The 23,452-nt window shown below is 30.8% G+C and overlaps 1 protein-coding gene across 1 annotated transcript in view; it reads right to left on the reverse strand.

The window, feature by feature from the left end:
* LOC106683322 (neuroendocrine convertase 1) overlaps positions 1-23,452 on the reverse strand; it is a 70,280-nt gene that overhangs the window by 24,249 nt on the left and 22,579 nt on the right. Inside the window, exons 3-9 of the mRNA XM_014424707.2 lie at positions 14,861-14,953; positions 14,406-14,525; positions 10,623-10,769; positions 8,250-8,415; positions 4,519-4,691; positions 2,793-3,005; positions 638-738 (exon numbers count right to left, since the gene is read on the reverse strand). Coding sequence (XP_014280193.1) covers positions 638-738; positions 2,793-3,005; positions 4,519-4,691; positions 8,250-8,415; positions 10,623-10,769; positions 14,406-14,525; positions 14,861-14,953 — 1,013 coding nt within the window. The remainder of the gene's footprint in view (positions 1-637; positions 739-2,792; positions 3,006-4,518; positions 4,692-8,249; positions 8,416-10,622; positions 10,770-14,405; positions 14,526-14,860; positions 14,954-23,452) is intronic.

Below are 23,452 nucleotides of genomic sequence, written 5' to 3' on the forward strand. Positions count from 1 at the left end.
GTGCCTGGGAGGGGTAACTATATTGCATTTCTTAAGTCAAGATGAGAGCAGTTTGATCCGAAGATTTATTTTCAAATAAAAGTGCACTATTTAAAAAAAAAAAAAAAAGTAAAAATTGGTTTAAAAAATGGACAGACATAGTGTCCATTACCTTGGAGGTTCAGAATCATTCCTAGCTTTTTAGACCGTTCAAATTTTTAATCAATGAAAATATAACCAAAAATACACTTTCTTAACGATTTCAAATAATGGTGAAAATCTGCTCTGAAGAGACACCTGCATGGTCCGTTTGAATGACAATCAAGATTCAAAAGCCAGATTGATGTTATTGACTTGAATTCAAATTACAAATAAGCAGATTTAAAAATTTTCTCGGTAATCTATTAGTATTACTCTTACAAGATCAATCTAAACGTCCTTCCGTCTTTAGTTTTACGATCAGTTCGACTGCTAGTATATTAGTCTCTTTAAACAAAATTTGAAATGTGAGCGCAAATAGAATAATGGTCTTCGATTTCAACGGCTTTCATCAATTGAGAAATATTTGAATCGAAAGCAGACCTTTTATTATTATAAATAAATTTGCCCCATCAATAATAAATAGCTACTATGATATATTATAAATATTTCCACTAACTTAGCTTGTAACAGTAGAGCAATGATTCCAGCTGCGAGTGGGGCTGCTGCAGAGGTTCCTGTATGGCGCAAGGTACAAGTGTTGTTTAAATTAGTGGTAGCCTGTAACAAAATGTTAGTGACACCGTGTCAATTTCTACTTAGAAAATAAATTTTTTTGGTTAATTTGTACTTATAGACTTAACTTAACCTAATAATTGTGCTACTTCTCAAACTCGAGACTTCGTAATAATAATTATATTTCAATATTTATATTAAAATTTCCACTAAATGTACCACTTGTTAATTCTATGGCTATTATCTTTATTTGTTAGAATCCATAGTTGTGATTCATACAATTTGGTGAAGGTTGGACAATGCACGCTGGATTTGACTGCGAACGCTGGCTGGCAGATATTACCCATTTCACGCGGACCAAGACAATAACGCCGAGAAAGGGAAGTAAATTTAGCCGAGAAGGATTGATGGATGATTCTGGAGCCATCCTTCGTACGGACCCCACTAAATACAGTGCCTAGCCTGTCCCTACAATATCTGTCACCTCTTTATTGCGGGTATCTGTTAAGGCTCGGGGCACTTTGTCTCAGCCTGGAATAGGCCAAGTGGTGAAATATAAAATCAATACTCGAAAAGTTTAGCTATTTATATGTTCTCCAATGGATCGGAAGGGAATGAGAAACGAAGATAAATAAAATATAGACAGAAAATATTGTTATGGTGTTATCTAAAAACTATTTTTAATTTTTTTTTTTACAATTAATGTTTTTGATACTAACTCAACTCTTGTAAATATGTATATAAACATTAATATTCTATCTTCTTAATTGCCTTTAGTCCATTTTTTTTTTATTAGAAGTTAGTTATTTTATGATTTATAATATGATAGATGGGTATATATTATTTGTTTCCTTTTTATTTTTTTTTTTATTTAATACAAACATTATCGAGTTTTTCTTTTTGTAAATTATTATTGTTCATTTTTTATTAAATTTACAACTTATAATAAGGAATTTTATATAAGAACAATGCGATAATAAATTTCGGATGATGAGAAGGTTCTTGAATTATTAATTAGCGAATACCGAAAAAAATTCAAAACTGAGGGAACACGGCAAAAAGCAATGCTTAACTTAAGTGTAAGAGTATTATTATAACAGACTGTTTCTTGTCCAACGGTTATACAAAGAGTCTGGACAGTATCCACTCCAAACCGTCGGATAAAATGAAAGATGTTTAAATTTATTATAAATTCGTCACATATGGCTATTTTTGTAGTACAAATATTATCTACGATATATCGCAAAACAAGACCACACGAAAATAGTTGACTTTCTGGAAAAATGGACAATTTTTGAAGAACTTTATGAAATCATAAACGCAAAACATTTTTATTTATCAGTTGATTTTAGGAAAAGGCAAGTATGTGAATTGAGTTAAAATGGAATTGTAATACTTCAAAACTATTTTATTATCGTTTTCACGTTTCGGCCTAAGAAGCCATCCTTAGGTACTATATACCCAGAAATAATAAATATTCTACTGAAATATGTGACACAAAAATAAAAACAAGAATATTATCATAGAAAATAAATTATCACGATAATAATAATTTAATTGAAGTACATTACATAACAAAAAGTTAAAAAAATTAATTACATATTGTATTTTCTATGATTTAATTTCGTTAGCCTGAATTTTTGTTTGATCGATAAAAAATTTATTTTAAAAGCTCAATGCATGAGTTGTAACCTATTAAGAGTTGTGATTAACAAAATTATTCCACATGTTACTATTAATAACTTTACATCATTATAATTCAGGATTATATTATACTTATTAAATTTAAAGATTTTGTTAATTGTAAATAATACTAATTTAGATAAAGTATGACATATGGTTATTATAAGATTGAGGATTAATTTATATATAATAATAAATTGTAAGCAGTAGGAGATAGTCTAATATCACTGAAAATGTTATGCAATAAGTTTACTCTTATTTCAGTAGATTATTTATGAACCCTTGCAGATTGTACCTGAGCATGGCTTGTTAGCCCGAAACGTTGTCAAAGAATAAAATAGTCCATCTTAACTAAATTCACATTTCTTTTTTTCTTGCTCTCTGATATCTATATATTATATTAAGACTTAACTGACCACCATCTCGTTCCTGTTTGCGCCGCTGGAGTAGGCTGTAGCAAGGATGGCCGAGCATCGCTCGCCGTAGTAGACCGCCTTCCCTTCCTGGGAGGCGCTGGCGATGGCTATCGTGTAGATAGTGTTGATGTACCCGTCCGCCCCGCAATTGTCGCCTTTTCCTTTTCCATTACCTGCCGCGAACACGTAGATGCTACCTTTGCCGTCTCTACCCTGTAATGCGAAACAAACTTTAATTCAAAAATAAATATAACATTTTTATTTTAAGAACAGGAATATGAGACTGCAAAAAAAAAAAAAAAAAAAAATACTAAAATGAATAAAATTTATTAGCACATAAAGCAAAAGTATAGAAAAAAATAAATGACGGATATAAGGCCAAATCTGTAGATACCTGTCTGAGTACTAGTTAGTTCATTTCTATTCCTGTTTTAATACCTTTGTATTTATAGACAATAAGATTTCGGAAAAAGAGGGGTTTTTTCGTACCCCCTGACGAAATAATTGAATACATACATACATACATACATATGTTTATCTGGTAGTTTGTAATTCCTTCGATTGCCTTGTGGCAAATCTAAAAGCAATTTTTAATTAATTAAATTACAATTTATTTAATAATATTATATAATAATAATAATTTATATATAATACAAATAATTCAAATTTGTTTTTTGTTTTGTTTTATTTCATATGTAAGTGTTAAATGATCTGAGATCAGTGAGAATGGATGTATTTTATTTCTTTAATTTATGAAAATTAAACTTTGATAAGAGTGAGTTTCATCATTCATATTAGTTTAAAAGGGCTAAGAAATTTAAAAGTGATTATGAAATTTGCTTTGTAGTAGAGATAAATACAAGGAAACAACATAAATATTTTTCGAAAAGTAGCAGTGTTCTCTGTATCTTAGATTTACTGACTCCGGTTCTGGGTCCTTATAGATTTTTGGAGATAAAACTAATACACAATATTCGATTTTTTTTATTATTGTTGTTTTTATTTCTGTCCGGGGTACATTAAACCTTGATTTTAATATACATATAGACTTCTTTTCATATTTAATTTTCTTGTTGGTCAGGGCCATTTCTTTTTCTTTTTTTTTTACAAAACCTTGCGTACACCTGGGTCGTTTTACTTCCGACCACACTGTCCTGGTCATCTCTGTGGAATGGTCATGGTTCCTTGGGATAGGATTTTCATTTTCGTTTCCTTTCCTTTATCAGTATCCTTAAGGCTTGAGGTTAGTCCACTGCATCAGTTGTTTGTTGGAAATAATTTTAGGCCAATAGATGCCTAGAATTGTTCTCAGCCATATATTTATAAACACTTAAGGGTTTTCATATTTTTTTGTTTTGGTAATCCTCTATGTTTAAGATACTATACTAGTTGATATAGTTATATAATACAAATACAATATATTTGTTTTAAATAGATGAAATAGCATCATGATAGAGCTGTTTCTCATCATCCTGCCTAACTGAACGAATTATTCTTCCTTCACAACATCCTTTAAATCTATTTATTTCTTCATCTTCAATCTATAGAAGCAATGTAAAAAAAGTTCTTAAGGGATAACAGCTCCTTAAATATTTTTTATTAATAAAATATAATAACCTCGTTTAATGATTATATACTTTTTATTTTTATATATTTTATTATTTTGGTTTTTGGCTATAAAAATCGGGAATTCCTTATTTGAATGCCGAGAGGAGATATGACCAACCTCCTTGACCCCTTTAAAGAAAGCCCTCCTGGTTAGGATGCCGGGTCCTTCCATAGTCCTCCCGTCGTCAGGGGGTCCCCAGGAGTTGGAGTAGATGTCGACTCTCTTCAGGTTGAAGGAAAGCGCTTCGCTCTCGAGGAGATCACTCGCCGGTCCATCGAGCAGCTTTAAACCTGAAACATAATATAAGGCAAATATATTCTATGTATAAATATTTATAACGCGAATAAATTAACATATTAATTATTTTATTTAATGTATAAGAGCGCTGTTCCAATAATCAAGAATCTTCGCTAGCATCATCAAAATGGAATATTCATGTATCACTGATGAATATTTACAGGTCCCTTTTAAAAGATTAAAAAACAAAACAAAAAATAATTTTAACAAGGGTGAATTTTTTCTATTTTATTTGTTACATGAAAAATATTTAAAATAAACAATGGACCCCAGACTGAAGACATCATGATGTTCCGAAATTTTTTTTTTGAGTTAAGTATAATTGCTATGAATGAAATCTTATTTAAAAGAATACTAGATAAACATTTCCAGACAGCTGTTAAAAAATCTGGTGCAGAGCGCGCATCACACAACGCTCACTTCCTAACCTATTTTACGTTCCCAAGTTTTGTTTATACTGATGGGTACGTATTGAAGTTGTTACTATTTTTTGAAAAAAAAAAAAATTAAAAACAGGGAAGGCGAAAATTATGACAAAAAAACGTTTATTTTTCTCTTGTTATAATAATTCGTATTTATGAATTTATAGAATTCTAGAAAAGAACGAAAATAAGGCTTGATCGTGCCAAGAATACAACAGTTTTACAAATGATAACAGTAATCAACAGAGGAAGAAGGGCGGTCACGAATTTTCCTGAGAAAATGAAAAATGATCATTTTTATTTCAAATAAAGAAAATTAAACATACTTTAGAGAAAGATTTTATTTTTTGGAAGAAATGTGAAAATTCGATTCTATGAACTTTCGGTCGGTAAATAATATTTTATTTCAGTTTCATTCAACTTATTGTTTCACACACGCGCCCGAACACAGCATTTCACAAGACCTGAAAATGTGTACTTCATATATATAATAAAAATAATTAGTTGAAATTCTTGTTTTGGACAGATAAAAAAGTTTTGAGTTAGTTGGATTCTAATTAGCTAACTTTTTATTTAAGTTGAGTAGTTTTTGAAAAAATCAGGAATTTTCTTTTAAAAAAATAAAAACTAGTTTCTTAAATTCAAGCAACTTAAAAGGATAAAGACTAAAATTTTCTTTTAGCCTTTTCATATTCTTTTTTTCTTTAATTTCATTTTTTAAGAAACAAATCAGATCTCAAAAAGAAGTTTTAGCAGAATAAGGAACATCATTGTCTTCTCTAACCGAAATTTGTAATTTTAACGAAGAAACAGAGCTGACCAAACGTGGGAGTTATTTTGGTAACCTAAACAGAGTTCGTTCTTGTAAATTATCAATGTGAGTTTCTTGTTTTGTTTTTTTAATACTAACTCTTAAGCTGAAAGACAGGAGAATGAATAGCAATGATCTGGTATAAAATTATCATGAAATATATCAGCTTGAGGTTTAAAAACTGCATTTTTTTCACCAAGGTTATTATTACGCATATTTAATAAATGGTTATAAACCTGACAAAATAAAACAGGCGAACCAGTGTCACTAGATAATAATTCCAGTTATTTTTTTTTAATTTGAATTATTAATCGACATTAATAATAGAGATATGAGGGTACATTCCTACCATAAATTGCAGCTCATAAATGGATTTTTAAACAAAATTATATTTTCCCAAGAAGGGGACAGAATTTTAGGGTATGTTTCAATTTAAACAATAAAGTAAGAAGAAATACAGAAAATTCTATTATCAAGTTAAAATGAAATAAGGAAAAAAAAGGAAGAAAGTAAAATGCAATAAACATGAGACGTTGGCAACTGACAGTATTAAAATGGATCCCCTTACCAACCTCTATATCACATATATATTCTCCTGGTTGGGCAAAGCTTGTCTAACATTCCCGAAAACTTTATTTTTCCATTTTCTTTTTTAAACCGCAACTACAGAGAAGTAATGTATTATTTTTTCAACCGCTAATTGGTTTCGAAGCTACACAATTTTTGAATCTTTATGAAAGAAATGTTATAATTTATGTTAAAGTAATATATAAATCTATATATATAAAAGAGTGTAAAATAAATTGAAAAAAGTGACATATAAGGCAAACATAATTTTAGCTAAACAGTAAATATTGCAGTAAACCAAGCATTTTCAAAATGGGATATATGTTATGTTGGAGTAGTTCTGATTTTTTTTTTATGTTTTAGGGGCTTGAACTAAGATTAAAAATCCAAATATATTTTATTCAAGAAAAACCCTAAATTTTTACATTCCCTACACAATACCCAAGAAACTATAAACCATCTGATAAACATGCGAATTTTACATTATTAGGGGTACCCTCTTTATGAGGATGGGTGGAACCCAGAGGACTCCCGAACCCACAAGGCTGACCCTACAGCTACAGGTAACAGATAATAATTATCTGCCACAGACGGTTTCGAACCCAGGTCTTTGAAGTTAATAGTCCGTCGCCTTACCAATGAGCTGCCCACTCTATAAGTAAATATAGAGTATTGGTAATATTGTAATGTGAATCTCTGTTCACTTCAACATATTAATATATAAAAAATAAACATCTTCCTTGAACATAAAATCAATTATATATGTTTCTATTATATAGATTTAGTAAATTCCATTTAATAGAATCTAATAATAATCTATATGATACATCTCTATTATATTTTAGATAAAACGTTGTTTATAGTTTTTAAATATAAGAAGATGGTCAACTATATATACGTATTTATAGTTTTTAATTTGAGTAAAAATGTAATTTTGTAATTTTGTAAAGTGGAAGAAATCCACAATTCAAACTCAGAACTTTAGTAGAAGAATTGCAGCTGTTATATATGAATGTTAACACATACAAAACCAAAATAATGAGAATAGAGAGAAAGGGGAAAAGAGGAGGCCCACCTTAACGGAAACGGCTGGATAGACGGAGAAGTCTGTGAAAGAATAAAATTGACAATGCTTTAATTCACTTAAGGATGGTTTCCTGATAAAGATAGAAGGTAAAAAAAGTAGGATATAAGACTACGTTTATCCCACATAACTGATCTATCGCTGGCATAAATACTCCTGGATAAATATCTCAAGACATGCCAAATTGCATTCAAGTATTGGAAATGAGGTACTTGAGGAGGACAAAAGGGAAAACATAGAGAGACAAAGTCAGAAATACTATAATCACAAGTAAGCTGGGAGTGAAACTAGGCGAACACATTATAGAATAAAATAGGTTGCGATGGTAAGGTCATCTAAAAAGAATGCTGGAGGACATAATAGCGTATGAAACAAGATTGGATGGGAGGAAGTCAAGGGGAAGGCCAAGAAAAACATGGGATGGTGCAGTCAAGAAAGTTATTTTGACATGCATGAAGGTTTCCTATCTCTCAACCAGACGTCTCTTAGAACTCAAAACTAATCTCGTAGCATTCACTTTAATGTATTTTATACCTTCTTGATGATCTCCTTCGCATACAGTAGCATTTTACATGATTTTTGCCCAAAATAATAATTATTCACTGATACCGAAAATTCGTAACATATATTCATAAGAGCGGTTATGAGGTATTATCAAATCGCATACCACCGATGCTAGCGTTGTAGGCGATTCCAACTCCACATATTCTGTTGTTTGCAACCATAGCGATTTCTCCTGCACATTTCGTTCCATGGGAGTTGCTGCCCCAGGGATCGTAGCGAGGCGTCGGGTCGGTATCGTTGTCGTTGAAGTCGAAACTGATAGATGGGTCCTGAGACATAATTGATTTATAAAAAAAAATAATAATAAAATGTGAATTAATATAAACAAAGTAATAATAGCTATTTTGAATAAGAAAAAAATATTGTGAGAATTGAACATGCTAACCTAGTGTTCTAAACGCATTATTAGAATTCGAACTATATCTCAGCAAACAATATTGCGTGATAAGAATACTGTAAATAATTCCTTTTCTAATTATTTGAATCTCTTCAGTTTTTGACAAATTTATATATATATATATTTTCTATATGGTAACCCCATAAAGAGATCATTTATTTCCTTTATACATGTTCCATGCAATGAAAGGCATGCTACATATATTATATGTTTACAATACAAAAGATTTGAGTATATATAATTTGTTGCATTGTTTATAACATTTTTAAAAAACACATAATTAATTAATAATAAAAACGAAGAAGAAAAATAAAAATAGATCAGCAAACACCACAAGAGGTTTTAGGTTGCTCCTCTATAATGGTCAATATAACTATTTAATTTTATAATTTAATTTAACTAATTTAATAAAGCAACTCATCAGTTTTCTGATGAAAGTTTTCTGCACATAACTGTCACTATCAATATTATTGTTCATAACAATTTACTAAATATAATTAACCAAACAAAGCCATATTAAAATTTAATTATAAATTATTAGGTAGGGAAAGAGGCAAATATCCCAAATATAATACGCTAACAACTATCTGACTGTCAATTAATTAAATGGAACTGTTAATATTTTATTTAATGTTCGTATAATGAGGCATAATACACTGCGGGTATATAATGTCAAATAGGAATCATCCTAATGAACACCATCGATTAATGACATGTACACTCCAATCTTGATTCTGTAATAATGATGATATTTATTGGAGAAGTTAACTGCGACCAGAAAACAGTCTATACATACTCGTATATACCTCATCTGATTTACATAACTATAAAATGTACAAAAATATAAGAAATTACATCGTTATTAAAATAGATAAATGATCAATGGTTAATTAATTACTTAAAGCCACATTATAAACATTCACAATTTTAAAAAGAAAATGAGAAAAGCTTAAAGCATAGTTTTTCAATAATTTTTTAAAGAACGGCATTTAAGCCCTGCCTGCTAATTGAAATAGGAATATTGACTATGAGGCTGATATCAAAGACTTGATACTGTATTATTACATTGATATAACTAGTTTAAGACCTGTTTTTGAGAAAATAATGTAACGTAGTGCCTCATTTGGTTAGTCGATTTAAAAGAAATAGTTCTCTACTGGCAAACACCTATCTTAAATGCATAGTTTCGGTCCCGTAAAACTTTTCGTTGTTTAAGTAAAATTACTATCATCCCATGGGAACAGGATTAGAAGACTGCAGATACTTGAAAGTGGATTTATTTGTGAATACCCGATGTTGGTTTTTGGTATGGTCACCAATATGAGGTGGATTTTTTCATTACATTACTTTTGTCTGGACACGGATGGATGCTTTAGAGCTTACCTGTGCTACATTGAATTGGACAAACTCTGCCGAATCCCCAGCGTACCTTGCGATTGAGGAAACATTGGAGCACGTATTTTTTTGCTTACATTTTTTTGGCAGAGGAAAGAAACGAAATTTTATAAAGTTAATTTCACACCAGAAAACTTGGTGAGACATACGCACATTATCCAGGACTAAAGAAATTTATCAGTTGCCTTGGAGGTTGAAAGGCGGAAGAGAGGACTAGAAGAGATATTACTACCATGTAAGAAACAAGGTGCCACCAATGATGGAACACTGTCCCATGCAGAAATGATAACCGTGAGGTGGCTCTCCACCATTTTCTCCCATGAAACCATGGCGGTCCATGGTGAGTTAAAAACAGGTGTGGGGAGGTGATATTAATGAGTAAGAATCCTACAGTATGGCTAGGTGTTGCCATGTCTTATTGAAACTTCCACTGATCTTGTAAAAACACACACACACATACTCACAGTGATTCACAGTCTGTTTTGTGAGCCTAGGTTACTCATTGTTATGGTATTATCTGGACTCAGGAGACCTTAAAACGTGTATTTCGGTTGAACTTTTGCTTTCAAAATTATTCACAATCCGAATAATTCCCCTTGTCATATATTTCGTATATAGACGAGGAAACGTAAGAACAATTACATGGATTAGATTAAAAATTTGTGAAATACAAACTGTCCTTACGTAGTTACTGGCTATATCCACGTGCCTCCACTCCAGGCCATCATCTATAACAGTGACCCTTACTCCAGTTCCAGTGATACCTTCCATGTAGCAGGGTACCACGTTCAGATCTAGGACTGGTACTTGTGCACCATCTCTATAGTCTTGCTGTAATATTAATCTTAATATACCACTTATTTTAAAAATCATACATAAATTATGATTACATAATTATAATATTCAACATAGATATATCGTCGGCTTACAAGTGAAAGACATTAAGTCAAGATTTTCTACTTTAGAGTTATTTTTTTTCCAGCCTAAAATGTTAAAATGATTAAACTCCAAAGAATTTATTAATATCATAAAAAACTGCTCATAAAAAGTAAAATGACTGCTTCTATAATAAAAAAAAATGGATTATCAAATATCTCAAAACATTCAATTTTCGACTTACTTTATTTCATTTTTAAACCAACGATATATCATATACAATATTAGATTGTAGATATGAATTAAACAATATGCAACATATATTATCAATAAACGATAATATTAGATACAATATTTTCCAGCATAAACCACATTCAGAAATATTTTATATACTTATTTTATTTTTCTTATATTCATCATTTGTCATATTTGTCACTTTTATATATTAATTAATTTTATTTTCTTGAATTTAAATATTTGTGTTATGTTAGATTATTTTGTAAATAAATATTGTGACCATTTCTAAAATGTTTAAAATTTATCTAAAAAATAAATTTCATTTGATATTTATTAAAGTAAAAAAATATATATACTTTTTTTAAAATAGATAATCTGGATTAAGAGAGAAAATATATTTAGAGATATATAGAAAAATATTGGGGAAAAAAAATGGAAAATATATAAAGGAAAAAGAACATAAAACAAAAAATAAGAAGAACCAAATTCTTAAAAAATCTACCATGTATTTGAAATTAATTATACCATGCCTATGTATAATAAGTTAAAAAAACACAATACTTTCAATAGTTGTAAGTATTGTATGTTTGTAGCAACCCATTGCTGAGAATTTAGTTTTTTAAAAGAAACAATTTGTCAATAAAATTTTACTCTTATCTCTCTAGATGACTGGTCAGTTTAATTAAGTAAATTTAAATAATGAAATATTCAAAAAATAAAACAGAAAAAAATATTTAAGAAATAAAGAAATATTGACAACCAGAAATTTCAAATTTTTATAATCATTTCATTCAATACTCAAAATGTATGATAGTTGAATAATGTCATTAGTATACTACCTTATAGGCTCCTGTATTATTTATTTTTCAATTATACTTTTGGGCTATATCGCAATTATTTCAGAAAGGCGTGAAACGTTTAGAGAAAAAATATTTCCTTGTAAAAATAAAAACATTCTTTATCTATATAATAGATACTAAGAAGTTTCCTTGTTTATCTATTTATTTGTACTTTTGTTCTATCTAGATAAATTGCTTCATGTATCTCATAAAGTTTGCAATTCGGACTGAACCCGTACTGAACCCAAGCCTTATACGAGTTAGACAAGGAATCGTGCTTATAACAGCAGAAGACTAAAAGGCCTTGGAAATAGGACAGAATGTATATATATATATATATATTTTTTTCCCGTAACCCCTTCATATCTCTTGTTTTGTATATTTTTACTTAGCTCATTATTCTTTTATAATTTTTTTAAGACTGATCACTGTTAGATAGATGATGATAAAGATGATGATGATGATCTTTTAAAGATCACTGTTACCAATACAATTTGTAATCCGTAAAGTCCTCCAGTATAATGGCTCTTTTATAATTAAAATACAAGTTTTTATTCCCACAGTCATTCGTCCCATAGCCTTGAGGTTGTAATAATTCTTACTTTTTATAATACTTTTTTAAAATTCATTTTAAGGGGACTTAGTCCAGAATTTTTTCGGTGATGGGGGCTCACATGTGCTTAGTGCAAAACTTATAACCTACATTCATGTATTCGTAAAAGTAGTAATTACCATTTCTTTAACGTTGCCAGCGTTGTGAAATCTCGGATGTTGAAAATATAATTAGTTAGATATTGTACGAAGTTGAAACATGAGTGAATAATAAAAAAATAATGTTTAGTGCTGTTATGAACCCGTAATATATTACATATTAGATTTTTTTTGGCTTAGTGCTTCGTCTATTATAAGCATTTAGAAGCACCATAGATTTTTTAATGACATATTAAATACAATTATTTTTATTATAAAATTTTATTTCTGTATGTAACATGAGTTTTCGGCAGTAAATACAACAAGTAATAATGAAGGCATTAATGAACGAAACGTATTATATATGTTGTTATACAATAATTTAACATATAAATCCAATTAATTTCCTCCCCCTGATATGTTAACAATGGATTTCCATTATTTACTCGTTCGTTAATAATTAGTCAGGTCGATGTATGGTTTAATTACTTCCTCTGACGTCATTCTAAATATAGAGACCGATTCATTTGTTGCTCGGATTTCCTCAACATGCAGTGTTCGAATTACCTCAACCTGATATTGCTTTCGGTACAATATTGCCTTTTCTGTGAATTAAATTGACTCCTTTGATGTTTTCATTTATAACGTAAAAATCATTGAAATTCCTAAAATAAAGGAACGTAAATATCCCATGCTTTTATTAATTCACTGAATCGAATTGAATGACTTCAATCCGACATTGTTTTAGATAAATCATGTTTTCACAGACATTCCTGGTTCGAAAGTGAGTACTTTTTTTTTTTTAATCTTCTGAAATGATAGAATAACGAGAGAATGGAAGATTTTAAATATATATTCGAGGCGAAAGAAAGTAAGAATGTAGGTCGCCTGTAGAGGGCGGTATAACTTCATAGCAGAGCAGATATATTGCCGTGCTCTCACCTTGGTTGGGACAATTGTAGCGAAGAGTTATGATAAGCGAGGATTCCCCTTCAATGATCTTCCACAAGTTCTTGCTCTTGTTTTTTTCTTGGATTTTGGAGTCGTTTCTCTTAAGCAAACGTTCCACGATTTTCTCTACCGCGTATATTTCATCCTCAAACCCGTTCAGAAATCTCAAACTAAATGCAATATACTTCTGTACCTAAATTAGCTCTTGTCCTTAGCTAAGTCGTCCGAATATAAGTACACTGTGTCTTGAAAATACCAGAGAGGCACGTTTTCCTGGATGATTGCCTCATGATAGCAGGGGAAGTGCATTGCTTGTCAGTTGGTTTCGTTAGAGTAAGCGAGCCTGCAGCAAGAACGTGGGAAGCCGTTTGGTGCACAAAGGGAAACCGCTGCCGTTGAGAGATTTCCATTTTCACGAAATGTGGGATTTATTTGATATTTGACACGAAATGTTTGCAAGAAAACCTTTAGCAGCAAAATGGTATTGCTGCCAGTAGAGTGTAGTCCCTCTATTAACCCGTTCCTAAAACTTAACTGCATCTGTATCTCTTCGTTATGAGAGAGGTTCCATCCCACTCTCGACTTCGGAGCTCCTACGATTTACCAACGTGGTCTACCGATACCGACTTCTGCATCGTATACTATTACAACAGGTGCCCATTCTGACGGCATTATCTTGCAACCAGGTTCCACCAAAATATACGATTGCCAGCTAATTCCATCAATTACATGACTAACTGAATAATAATTATAATTTGTCGTGTATTATATTAAATTTATGTCAATTTTAAACAAAAATAAACTATTAATCTAATAATGATAAATATTTCTCAACAAGTATTTAATCTGGATGATAAACGAATAATTCTCGTACCATATACCATTCCTTGTTCCAAAGAGCATCATTGAAAACTCTTGTGTACCGGCTTCTTAGCCAAGAGAACATTCCTCTTTTCTCTCTGTTCTTTGGCACCTGTTCCTCTGCCCAAAGTACCTGTAATAATCATAATTTGTTAATTAAAATATTAAATAGTCATATATGAAATACTTTATGGCATTTATTGGACTTGTTGCTTTAACTCTGAAAGATCTTCAATAATACTTTTGTATTACTCTGTTACATAATTTTTATAAATCTTCACCTAATCCCACAAAAATCTTCAGAACTTGAAATACTTTAATAATGTCAAAAAGATGATCCCAAAGAATACCTAAATAAATTATATGTATATATATATATATAGACTATAAATTTTAAGAAGTCATGTATTACTGACTATATTATAAATAATAATATTAATTTTTTTATATACTTATGAATTAGCCTACCTCTTTACTGTCTTGTAATTTCTTGGATGTTCTTTTCTTTAATAGAGGATTTTCATCTTTCTCTAATATGTATATGTCATCTCCAAGTTGTGACTACAAAAAAAAAATTATATCGATGCTAAAAAAATGACAATAACAATTTATTTATTTTTTAAATGAACCAAAACCTGTTATTAACAGTGTTTCCATGAAAAACTGTACATAATACTTTTTAAAACATGGTTAAAAAGTTCAATATACGTAAATCTTTTTTTGGACTCATAGACTCATTGAAAACACTACACTAAAACTTTTATCCGATTACCATACTTCCCTAACATACCAGCGGAAGGAAAGTAAAGAATTCACCTATGTAATTAATACTTACATTAATATAATGAAATAAAAACTTTATAAAATCCAAATTAAAGAATATTTAATAATTGCCAGTGATATGAGGTTTTTAGAATTCATTTATAGAAAGACATTTTTATGAGATGACGTCTTGAGAGTCTATTCATTGAGCCTGGAGGGAATATTGAACACTACTAAAATATCACAATTCAGCTGTGGAAATCAATAAGTGAAATTCATTTTATTACAGAAAGAGAGACTTTAACTATTAAGATTCGACGTAAACTCATAATGGATAAGTAAGTTTTTACTGTCACTTACCTATATATGGGATATATATAGTAAGGAAAAGCATTGAGATCGTGCTATATTTCAAGGGAAATATATCTTTTGAAGTTTTCTGAGTTAGTGTGTACAGCTTCGCTCAAAAACGAAAAGTTTACAAAACTAAATGGCATATTTAAGACATATATCTGAGATATAATGACTTTTTTGATAAAATCGACAGACCGGAAATGTCACTTTATAGAATCGATTTTACAATTTTTTTTTTTATTTTCTAGAAAACCACTCTAATAGCGTTAATAAAAATGTAAAATTGATAACGGATAGGTTATATTCTCATTAAAATAGTCTAACAGGGCTTAAATCACGATTTTTTTAAAAATATCTTCCTCCAAAGTATCTTAAATTTTATTTATGTAAAAAATAAACAGTTCTTATTCCGATTGCATTACGACGTTAAACTTTTTTTTTTCTTTTTTTTTTTAATTATTTATTTATTGTAATTTACAACTGTACAAAATAATACAATAGGTAAATATGTAGTATGTTTCATATACACTTGAAAATCTTGGGAAGGAACCACCCATTGGTGGTACTTCAAACATTAATTTAAACTAGAAGGTCTCGTGGCCATCTTCTTTTCAGAAGCCTCGGAGGATTATCAGGGATTGTTAAGGATGAAAGATTAAGAATTAATGGGTTAGGATGGTTAAGGAGTTTGGAATAAAAAGACGCATATCTGGTTTGGGTCAAATCTGCAACGAATAGGATGTTAAGGTCTTTATGAATGAGTTTATTTGTGACGTAATAAGGTAATAATCAAGGATTTTACGTAGGATTTTGGATTGTAACGATTGGATGCGGGAAGAATTTGATGATTTGGTGGAGCCCCAGAGCTCAATTCCATATGTCCAAATTGGTCTGATTATTGTAGTGTATACTAATTTTTTGTAGTGAATGGGAAGTTTAGAGCGTTTGTCAAGTAAGTGTTGTAGCAATCGGAATCTACGAGCAGTTTCTTGTTGTTTCAGTCTTGTGTGTGGATTCCAAGTAAGTCTCTTGTCAAGATGGAGTCCTGAGTATCGAATCTGTTCAACAGGCGTTAGTGGTGTATCTAGAAAGGATACTGTAGGACAGGAGGGCAGAGGTTTACGATGGAGAGTAAAGGTGATCTGGTGGGATTTGTCAGGATTTATTTTGATTCTCCAGTTTTTACACCATTCTTCAATAGATATTATGTGTACCTGTAGTGTTTGTGATGCATTAGTTGGGTCGTTGTTTACAGAAAGTATACATGTGTCATCAGCGTATGTTGTTAGCACTGTGTTAGGGTGGGTTGGAATGTCATGTTAAACTTAAATTCGTTTCTGGCACAAAATGTATATCCCTTTCTTCCACCTCAAGAGAACCAAAAATGCGAATTTTTATAGCATAAGCAAAATAAAAATTATTTGTTCATAATTTTCGCCTTCTTTGGTTTTTAGATTTTTTTTTCCAAGTTCAAAAAAATAGCTATAACTTCTAAATGAGCCCATCAATCTACGCAATACTTTGGGTCGTATATAGGAGGGAAGTAAAAGTTATGTGATGTGCGCACTTCACTAGATTTTTTATATAAAGATGACTTATGTCACTGTAATACGATAACCAATGTGTTAATCATGGAATTTCGCAAAAACCTGATATGTATCGATGTATTAACTATTATTGATATTATAAGAGTCCTTGTCGCTTAGCAACAGATTTGTTGATACCTGTCCCTGGTACAGGTGTCCTTCAACACAGGGGCACTTTCTCCCAACTGGCTAATGGGTACATTTGGAAGGGACTTTTCCGAGAAAATGTATTAAAACATGTATTGCTTGCTGGCTTTGTCGGAGGCAGGTCAGTTAACAACACCTGGACCAAACACTTGTTGCCACTTGTAACGTATTCTTCTTGGGTGTGGCTAATGATAGCCAATGAAAAATAAGATTCTGCAAAGGTAGCGCCTTTATGAAGGAGTGGGAAACTGGTCAACACGGAAGTAAGAGAGGTCCAGAAGACGAAGGCAGACCGATGAGAGAAGAAGATGCACTTCGACGAGAAGTTCTAAGAAGGGAACCCACGGCTAAGGCACACCACGACATGCATCACCCAACTCAGCATGCATCACCCATTATTCATAGACATAATGGGTAATAATTTATAATGTTACAATATTTAACATGTAATAACATTGCAAACAGCTGTAAATAAATACTTTGTTCCTTGATTTGGTTTATATATTAAGAGATATTGTTATATATTCGAGATATGGTTTATATTATATTACTTGTATCATATTACCCAATACCACCCCTTTTTATATTATATAATTAATGGTAACAATATTTTATAAATATAAAGATATTCAATAATTGATAAACTTTTAAACACAAAACGCCTTTGGAAAGGAATTCATTATTAACAATAGTTTTTCAGAACTCAATCTAAATTAATTAATTAACTTATTTTTGGATAATTGCCTTCAGCGACTATCCTGACATCTCGATCGACAACATTATACATAGAAAACCTAAACATTTATCTTAAATTCTTTTTCGAAATCAAATAAAACAATTAAAGCACTGTTCTGTAACTGCCCGAGACTTTAATGAGAACTACCAAGGCGGACCTGCTGGAAAGTAATCGAGTTAAGAACATCCTCCACTGGCTACTTAAGAAAGCTCTGATTAACCTTAAGTGTTGCTGCTGTAACCTTTTCCATTATTTAACATTGGGTCTGGTTTGAGTGCCTCTCTATCCCGCTGTAAGTTTACCTTAAGTGCTTCTAACTTATGCACTGCATGCTATATTATAAGTCAGGTGAATATGATGTTAATATTTACTTGTTTTAAGCTTAAGAATAATCTCACTTATGCTACGGAGATTACTAACTCTCATTTAAAAATTCTTAAATATTTATATATTTTATTATATGATTTATTTAGTAATAATCATTTATATCTGTCATTATATTATTATTGATTTTATAAATTATATTAGTATGCCTGAGGGATTAGGGTACAGCCTAAATTGAACCTTAGCAAAGAAAAACTTATGAAGAAAGAAGTTCACAAGTATTTTCTTACGGTTTTTCAAAATCGTTTATGTAATTAACTAAACCCACGAAGGACATACAAAAACCTTTTTTTTTTTAAATTGGGGGATTGCTTTCCAAAAGCAACTTTGTCATTTTTTGGTAAACCTCTTTATAACATTTCTTCTTACACATCTTGGATTCTTCTTGCAGCCATTTGCCCTTTAGAAACCATCTTTCACGTATGTTTGCCAAACACTGTGAAACAGTTAAAGTGTTGTGGTATTTTTATTATTTTTATTTTTTATGTATTTGATTCATTAGAATAGAGTACCTGCAGTACGGTTTTTCCATTCCAAAACTTACTACTACACTCTGAGAGTTTTTGACAGTCTAAAGTCGTCGTTGAAACAGACCTAATGACTTATTATAACACTTGAATCAATAGTTACATCTTCAGTCTTCACTTTATTTCGTATGCTTATAAATCATAATTTTTCCAAGGAAAAGGAAAAAAAAAATTTATTACAATTTCAACCTATAAATACCTACTTTTTCATCTTCTAAATACTCTGTCGGGATCAGGAATACTATGAGAACTAAATAACTTGTTCCGAATCGTATCGTCTGGATATAAAGAGAAAAAAGTGTTTTCACGAAGTTCAATGGAACACCACTAATCCTATGCATAATAATGCTATAGTTAAATGCCTTGTATATGTTATTGTTAGATTTAAGTAATAACTTACGCCTTATATCAATTAAGCAAATATGTATTAAAGTAAGAGTTTGAAAAAATGTGAAAAACAGGGAACAATGATATTTTGCCCAGGGCAACAGTCACTATTTATAAGCAAATATTCTGCAACCTTTGAAGGCGGGATGCTGTTTATTTAATGCAGAAGCATTGAGATCACCCCGTCAGGACGCTCATTTCCTAGCGTAGATGAAGCATGCTTCATGAAGCATCTATAAGCCTCAAACAGGTGGAGTTCTTACATGATACATTCCATCCCTCTGGGCTTACAACTTTTTAAAGTTGTATGTTTAGAGGCTTGTACAGTATGATCTGTTGTTATTTTAACAGAATCAATTGTGTAATCATGTGCGTAATGCTAAAGACTATATTATGACACATCTAAATAATTTTTCGATTTTTTTTTTTTTACTAGTATTTATCATTTTATTTTTTACCCCCTTCTCGGCCATTTCTGGCATATAGGAGGTTATCCTAAAAGTTATCACCTTATTCTAACCAGATTGGGATGCATAATTATGAGAGATAGTTGACCGTGGATGATAAATGAGGAGAAGATGGTTGGGGGTGCGGTCAATGAAACACAAATAAGTATGACTAACTTATTACAGATTGGGATGGTTGAGTTTTTATTTCGCGGGGCCGCCACGAAATGAAAGTTCATCCAGATCGGAATCAAACCGGCGCCGCTACAGTCATGAGCTCAGGTGACGCATTATCTCTCTATCTCTATCTCAAACAGGCCCGTTAATTGTAATGTTCTAACCAAAAGATCAATATGTGATCTCAGATTCTCTATGATAGAAACATGAACAACCAGAAAAAATAATAAAATTGAACAAGATTGTAAGCAAGTAATGATGGAGTCCGAACAATAGACGATACAACCCTCTATTACCGAAACAGATGGTTCGGTGGAACTATCCTCGATAGCAGATGACACAGCCCCAGATAACGGATAATTCCGCGACCTGGTGGACAGCGGTGAAAGCGCTATCGATCGCCGCAGCTCCTGGGGACAGCTGTGCTCCTGGTATCCGCGGCCCCCAAGGGTTGTTCTCCCGCCGCCCCTGCCTCGGGGGTGGGCTTCACATCGATCCGTCTCCTTCCTATTTCCCCTCGATATAACGGCCACTACCCGGGGGCAGTCCTGCCAGTAGCGTACCGAGGGGGCGGTTACTGAGCATGTACAATTGCACTTAGATTTTTATTTATTTGTTTTATCCAAGTTATTCAAGAGGGACTTAAAATTCTAATTATATCTCTCATTTCATTGGAAGCTGGAAATCTATCTATTGCTAAAGCTAAAATGCTGGAATGATTTCTGGGAATTTATGATAATTACTTTAGAAATCTGAAAAAGAAATGGATAAATCAAGGAAATGATATTTTTTTATTTTATCACCTTTATATTCATTTTTATTATCAGGTTCAATTTTTTATTTTATTTTGTTTTTATAAATTCTTGTTTATATGACAAAAATCTGTAGAATGATCTCTACAAAACTTCTATAAACTTTTTTTTTCTTTTACAATATTTCCCCCCCCCCTACTATGTATATTATAATTTTAAGCTTATATTTGCAATATTTATTTCATTTGTTAATTTTCATTTACTTTAACATTATTTTTAACCGCCATCTGCCCCACCACTCTCTCTCTTAACTCATTTCCTTATTAGCTTACCATTTTAAGGTATGCTTCCTATCTTGTTCATTATCTTTCTTTGTTCTAAATTTTTCTCTCATTTCGTTTCCATCTCATGTGGGCTTATATTTTTATATTCCTTTTTTATCTGTTATTTCTGTTTTCGTTAATTGACTAAAATCTTTTGTTATTCTTATTTAATTTTAAGCTTTACTGTGCAATTTCTTTTTTCAATTCTTAATTTACATTGTTCATTTATTCTTACCCTATCCAAGTGTTTGTTTCTTTTTTGGCCCAGATGAAGCGCTGCAATGTGAGGCTAAACATTGGCTCATAATAGCTTCACGACTATTTGATTTTTCTTTGAATGCACCTGAACAATCTTCCTTTTATTATAAATAAAATATTGTAATGTATTGTAATGTATGAGTGGATTTGTACTGAAGTACCTAAAGAGTTACACATTGCTGATAAAGTCATTAAATGGTGTCTGATATACTGTAGACTTCCTTCCAGGACATGTGGTACCATTTGAACCTTTATTGGGAATGATTTTGAGCCTCTCCACCATATTATGTGCCTTACAATACTCAAGTTATATTTGAATACTTAAAGTTGGAATTAGGGTGCTGCGTTTTTCACCGCTAAGACCTGACATTAACACAATAGATCATGCCATGCATGATGAGTAAGACATGTGTTAGGTTCTTGAAGTCTCTGCAAGAACTCAAGATAGCCAGCCCTAAAGGAAGAGTGGAATAACATCCTAAGAATCATTAAAAAAATTAATTTTTTGATTGCCTCGATCCCTCAATGCAGTTATCGGAGAAGGAGTCACTGAATACTTATGTGAACTTTGTTTAAATTTAACTTATAATTTTTAATTTTATAAAAATGTTAAAATTTTATTTTTTGACTATTTAAAGGCAAAATACATGGATGAAAAAATAAGTTATCAGGAAACTGAAAATTTTATAAACCAGACAGAAAAAGTAAAAATCAAATCAGAAAATCATTAAAGAAAAAAACAAACAATTGTGAAAAATGAGGACCAAAATAAAAATGATCCTAAAACAGCAAAAAAATAATTTCATGCTAGGATTGACAGAAAATATAAAAAAGATACTGGTAGACTATGACCTAAGCCTAATTTTATATTCGTGTGGTCATAATCATACTAGTGAGATTATGGGCAAATGAATATAAAATTAGAGACTTCAATGATTATAAATTAGAAATTTTGTTTAGTCATATGAAAGACAAAATAAGAATAATCAATAAAAAGAATGTTGTGTATAGAATATACTGTAGTGATTGCGTTATGATGTATATCAGAGAAACCTAAAAAAAAACTGGATAAGAGGATGAAACGGCAAAAGAGCAACTGTAAAAAAAAAAACTATGAAACAGTACTGCTTTGGCCCATCACAGCATAATGAGCAAACATAAATTTGATTTTGAAAATTTCAAACAGTGAAAAATACAAAAAGTAGAAAAATAAAAGAAGCAATTTAGATCATAAAAAATAAAAATAAAGTAGTAGATTGTAAGACCAATGCAATAAATTTAAAAAGCTATTATGCAGACATTATAAGCAAATTAAGAATGGAATGAAAAAGAGTGAAAATATGATTTTAAAAACGATTTCATAAGTATATATATATACATTTCACTCAGATGTATATACAAAATGTTTGATAAATTATTCAGAAAGGGAAACATATTCAAATAGAGTGAAGGCTGATATATGTGTGTGGAAGGCTTAGAAAAATAGAAAACATAGAAAGGATTAGGAAAATGTTCATTTCCTATCAGTGCAACAAAAGTAGGCATATTAAAAAAACTGTAGAAAGTACAAATCACCAACAATTTATGTTATGTTATTAATAATATTTTGAGAAGGTTAAATAAGTAGGTCAATCACTTATCTATTTGTTGGATTTTTGCACTACTTGTTTAACCCCAGGTAGGATGAAAGGAGGCTCATAAGAAATTATGTGGGAAAAAAAGCCTTTATACTTTCCAATTTTTCCATTCTTTTTAATTTTATTAGATTTGTGGGCTTTAAAGCAGCTGATTCTCATATAGATACATATAAAGAAGCTTAGATAAGACAGCACCTCCATAGATAATTTTTAAAATATGATATCTTAACCTGCATTTTAGTTAAGTTGTGTTATCGAAGGTGTTAATTGTTTTATTTATTATTCTACTGTCATATTTATTATTTATTAGTTTTCCTATTAATTTTTATGTTAGACCTATATACGTTTTGTTATTTAAATATTTTAGTATTATGTAGTTCATTTGGATACTCAAATCAGGAATTTGATATTGTTTGTTATGATTATGTTACTAGATTTTTCTACATTGAAGTAATTTTTTTTTCCCCTAAATCCAATTTTCTAAAATCCTTAATGTTTGGTTTGTAATCAGTTTCTGAAAATTATGTATTGCGTGCATGGTTAAGAAGTCTTCAGTATAGCTAATATATATATATAAATAAATA

This window comes from Halyomorpha halys, unplaced genomic scaffold, assembly GCF_000696795.3.
Source record: "Halyomorpha halys isolate HHAL.00 unplaced genomic scaffold, Hhal_1.1 Scaffold478.1, whole genome shotgun sequence".
NCBI classification, from domain to species: domain Eukaryota; kingdom Metazoa; phylum Arthropoda; class Insecta; order Hemiptera; family Pentatomidae; genus Halyomorpha; species Halyomorpha halys.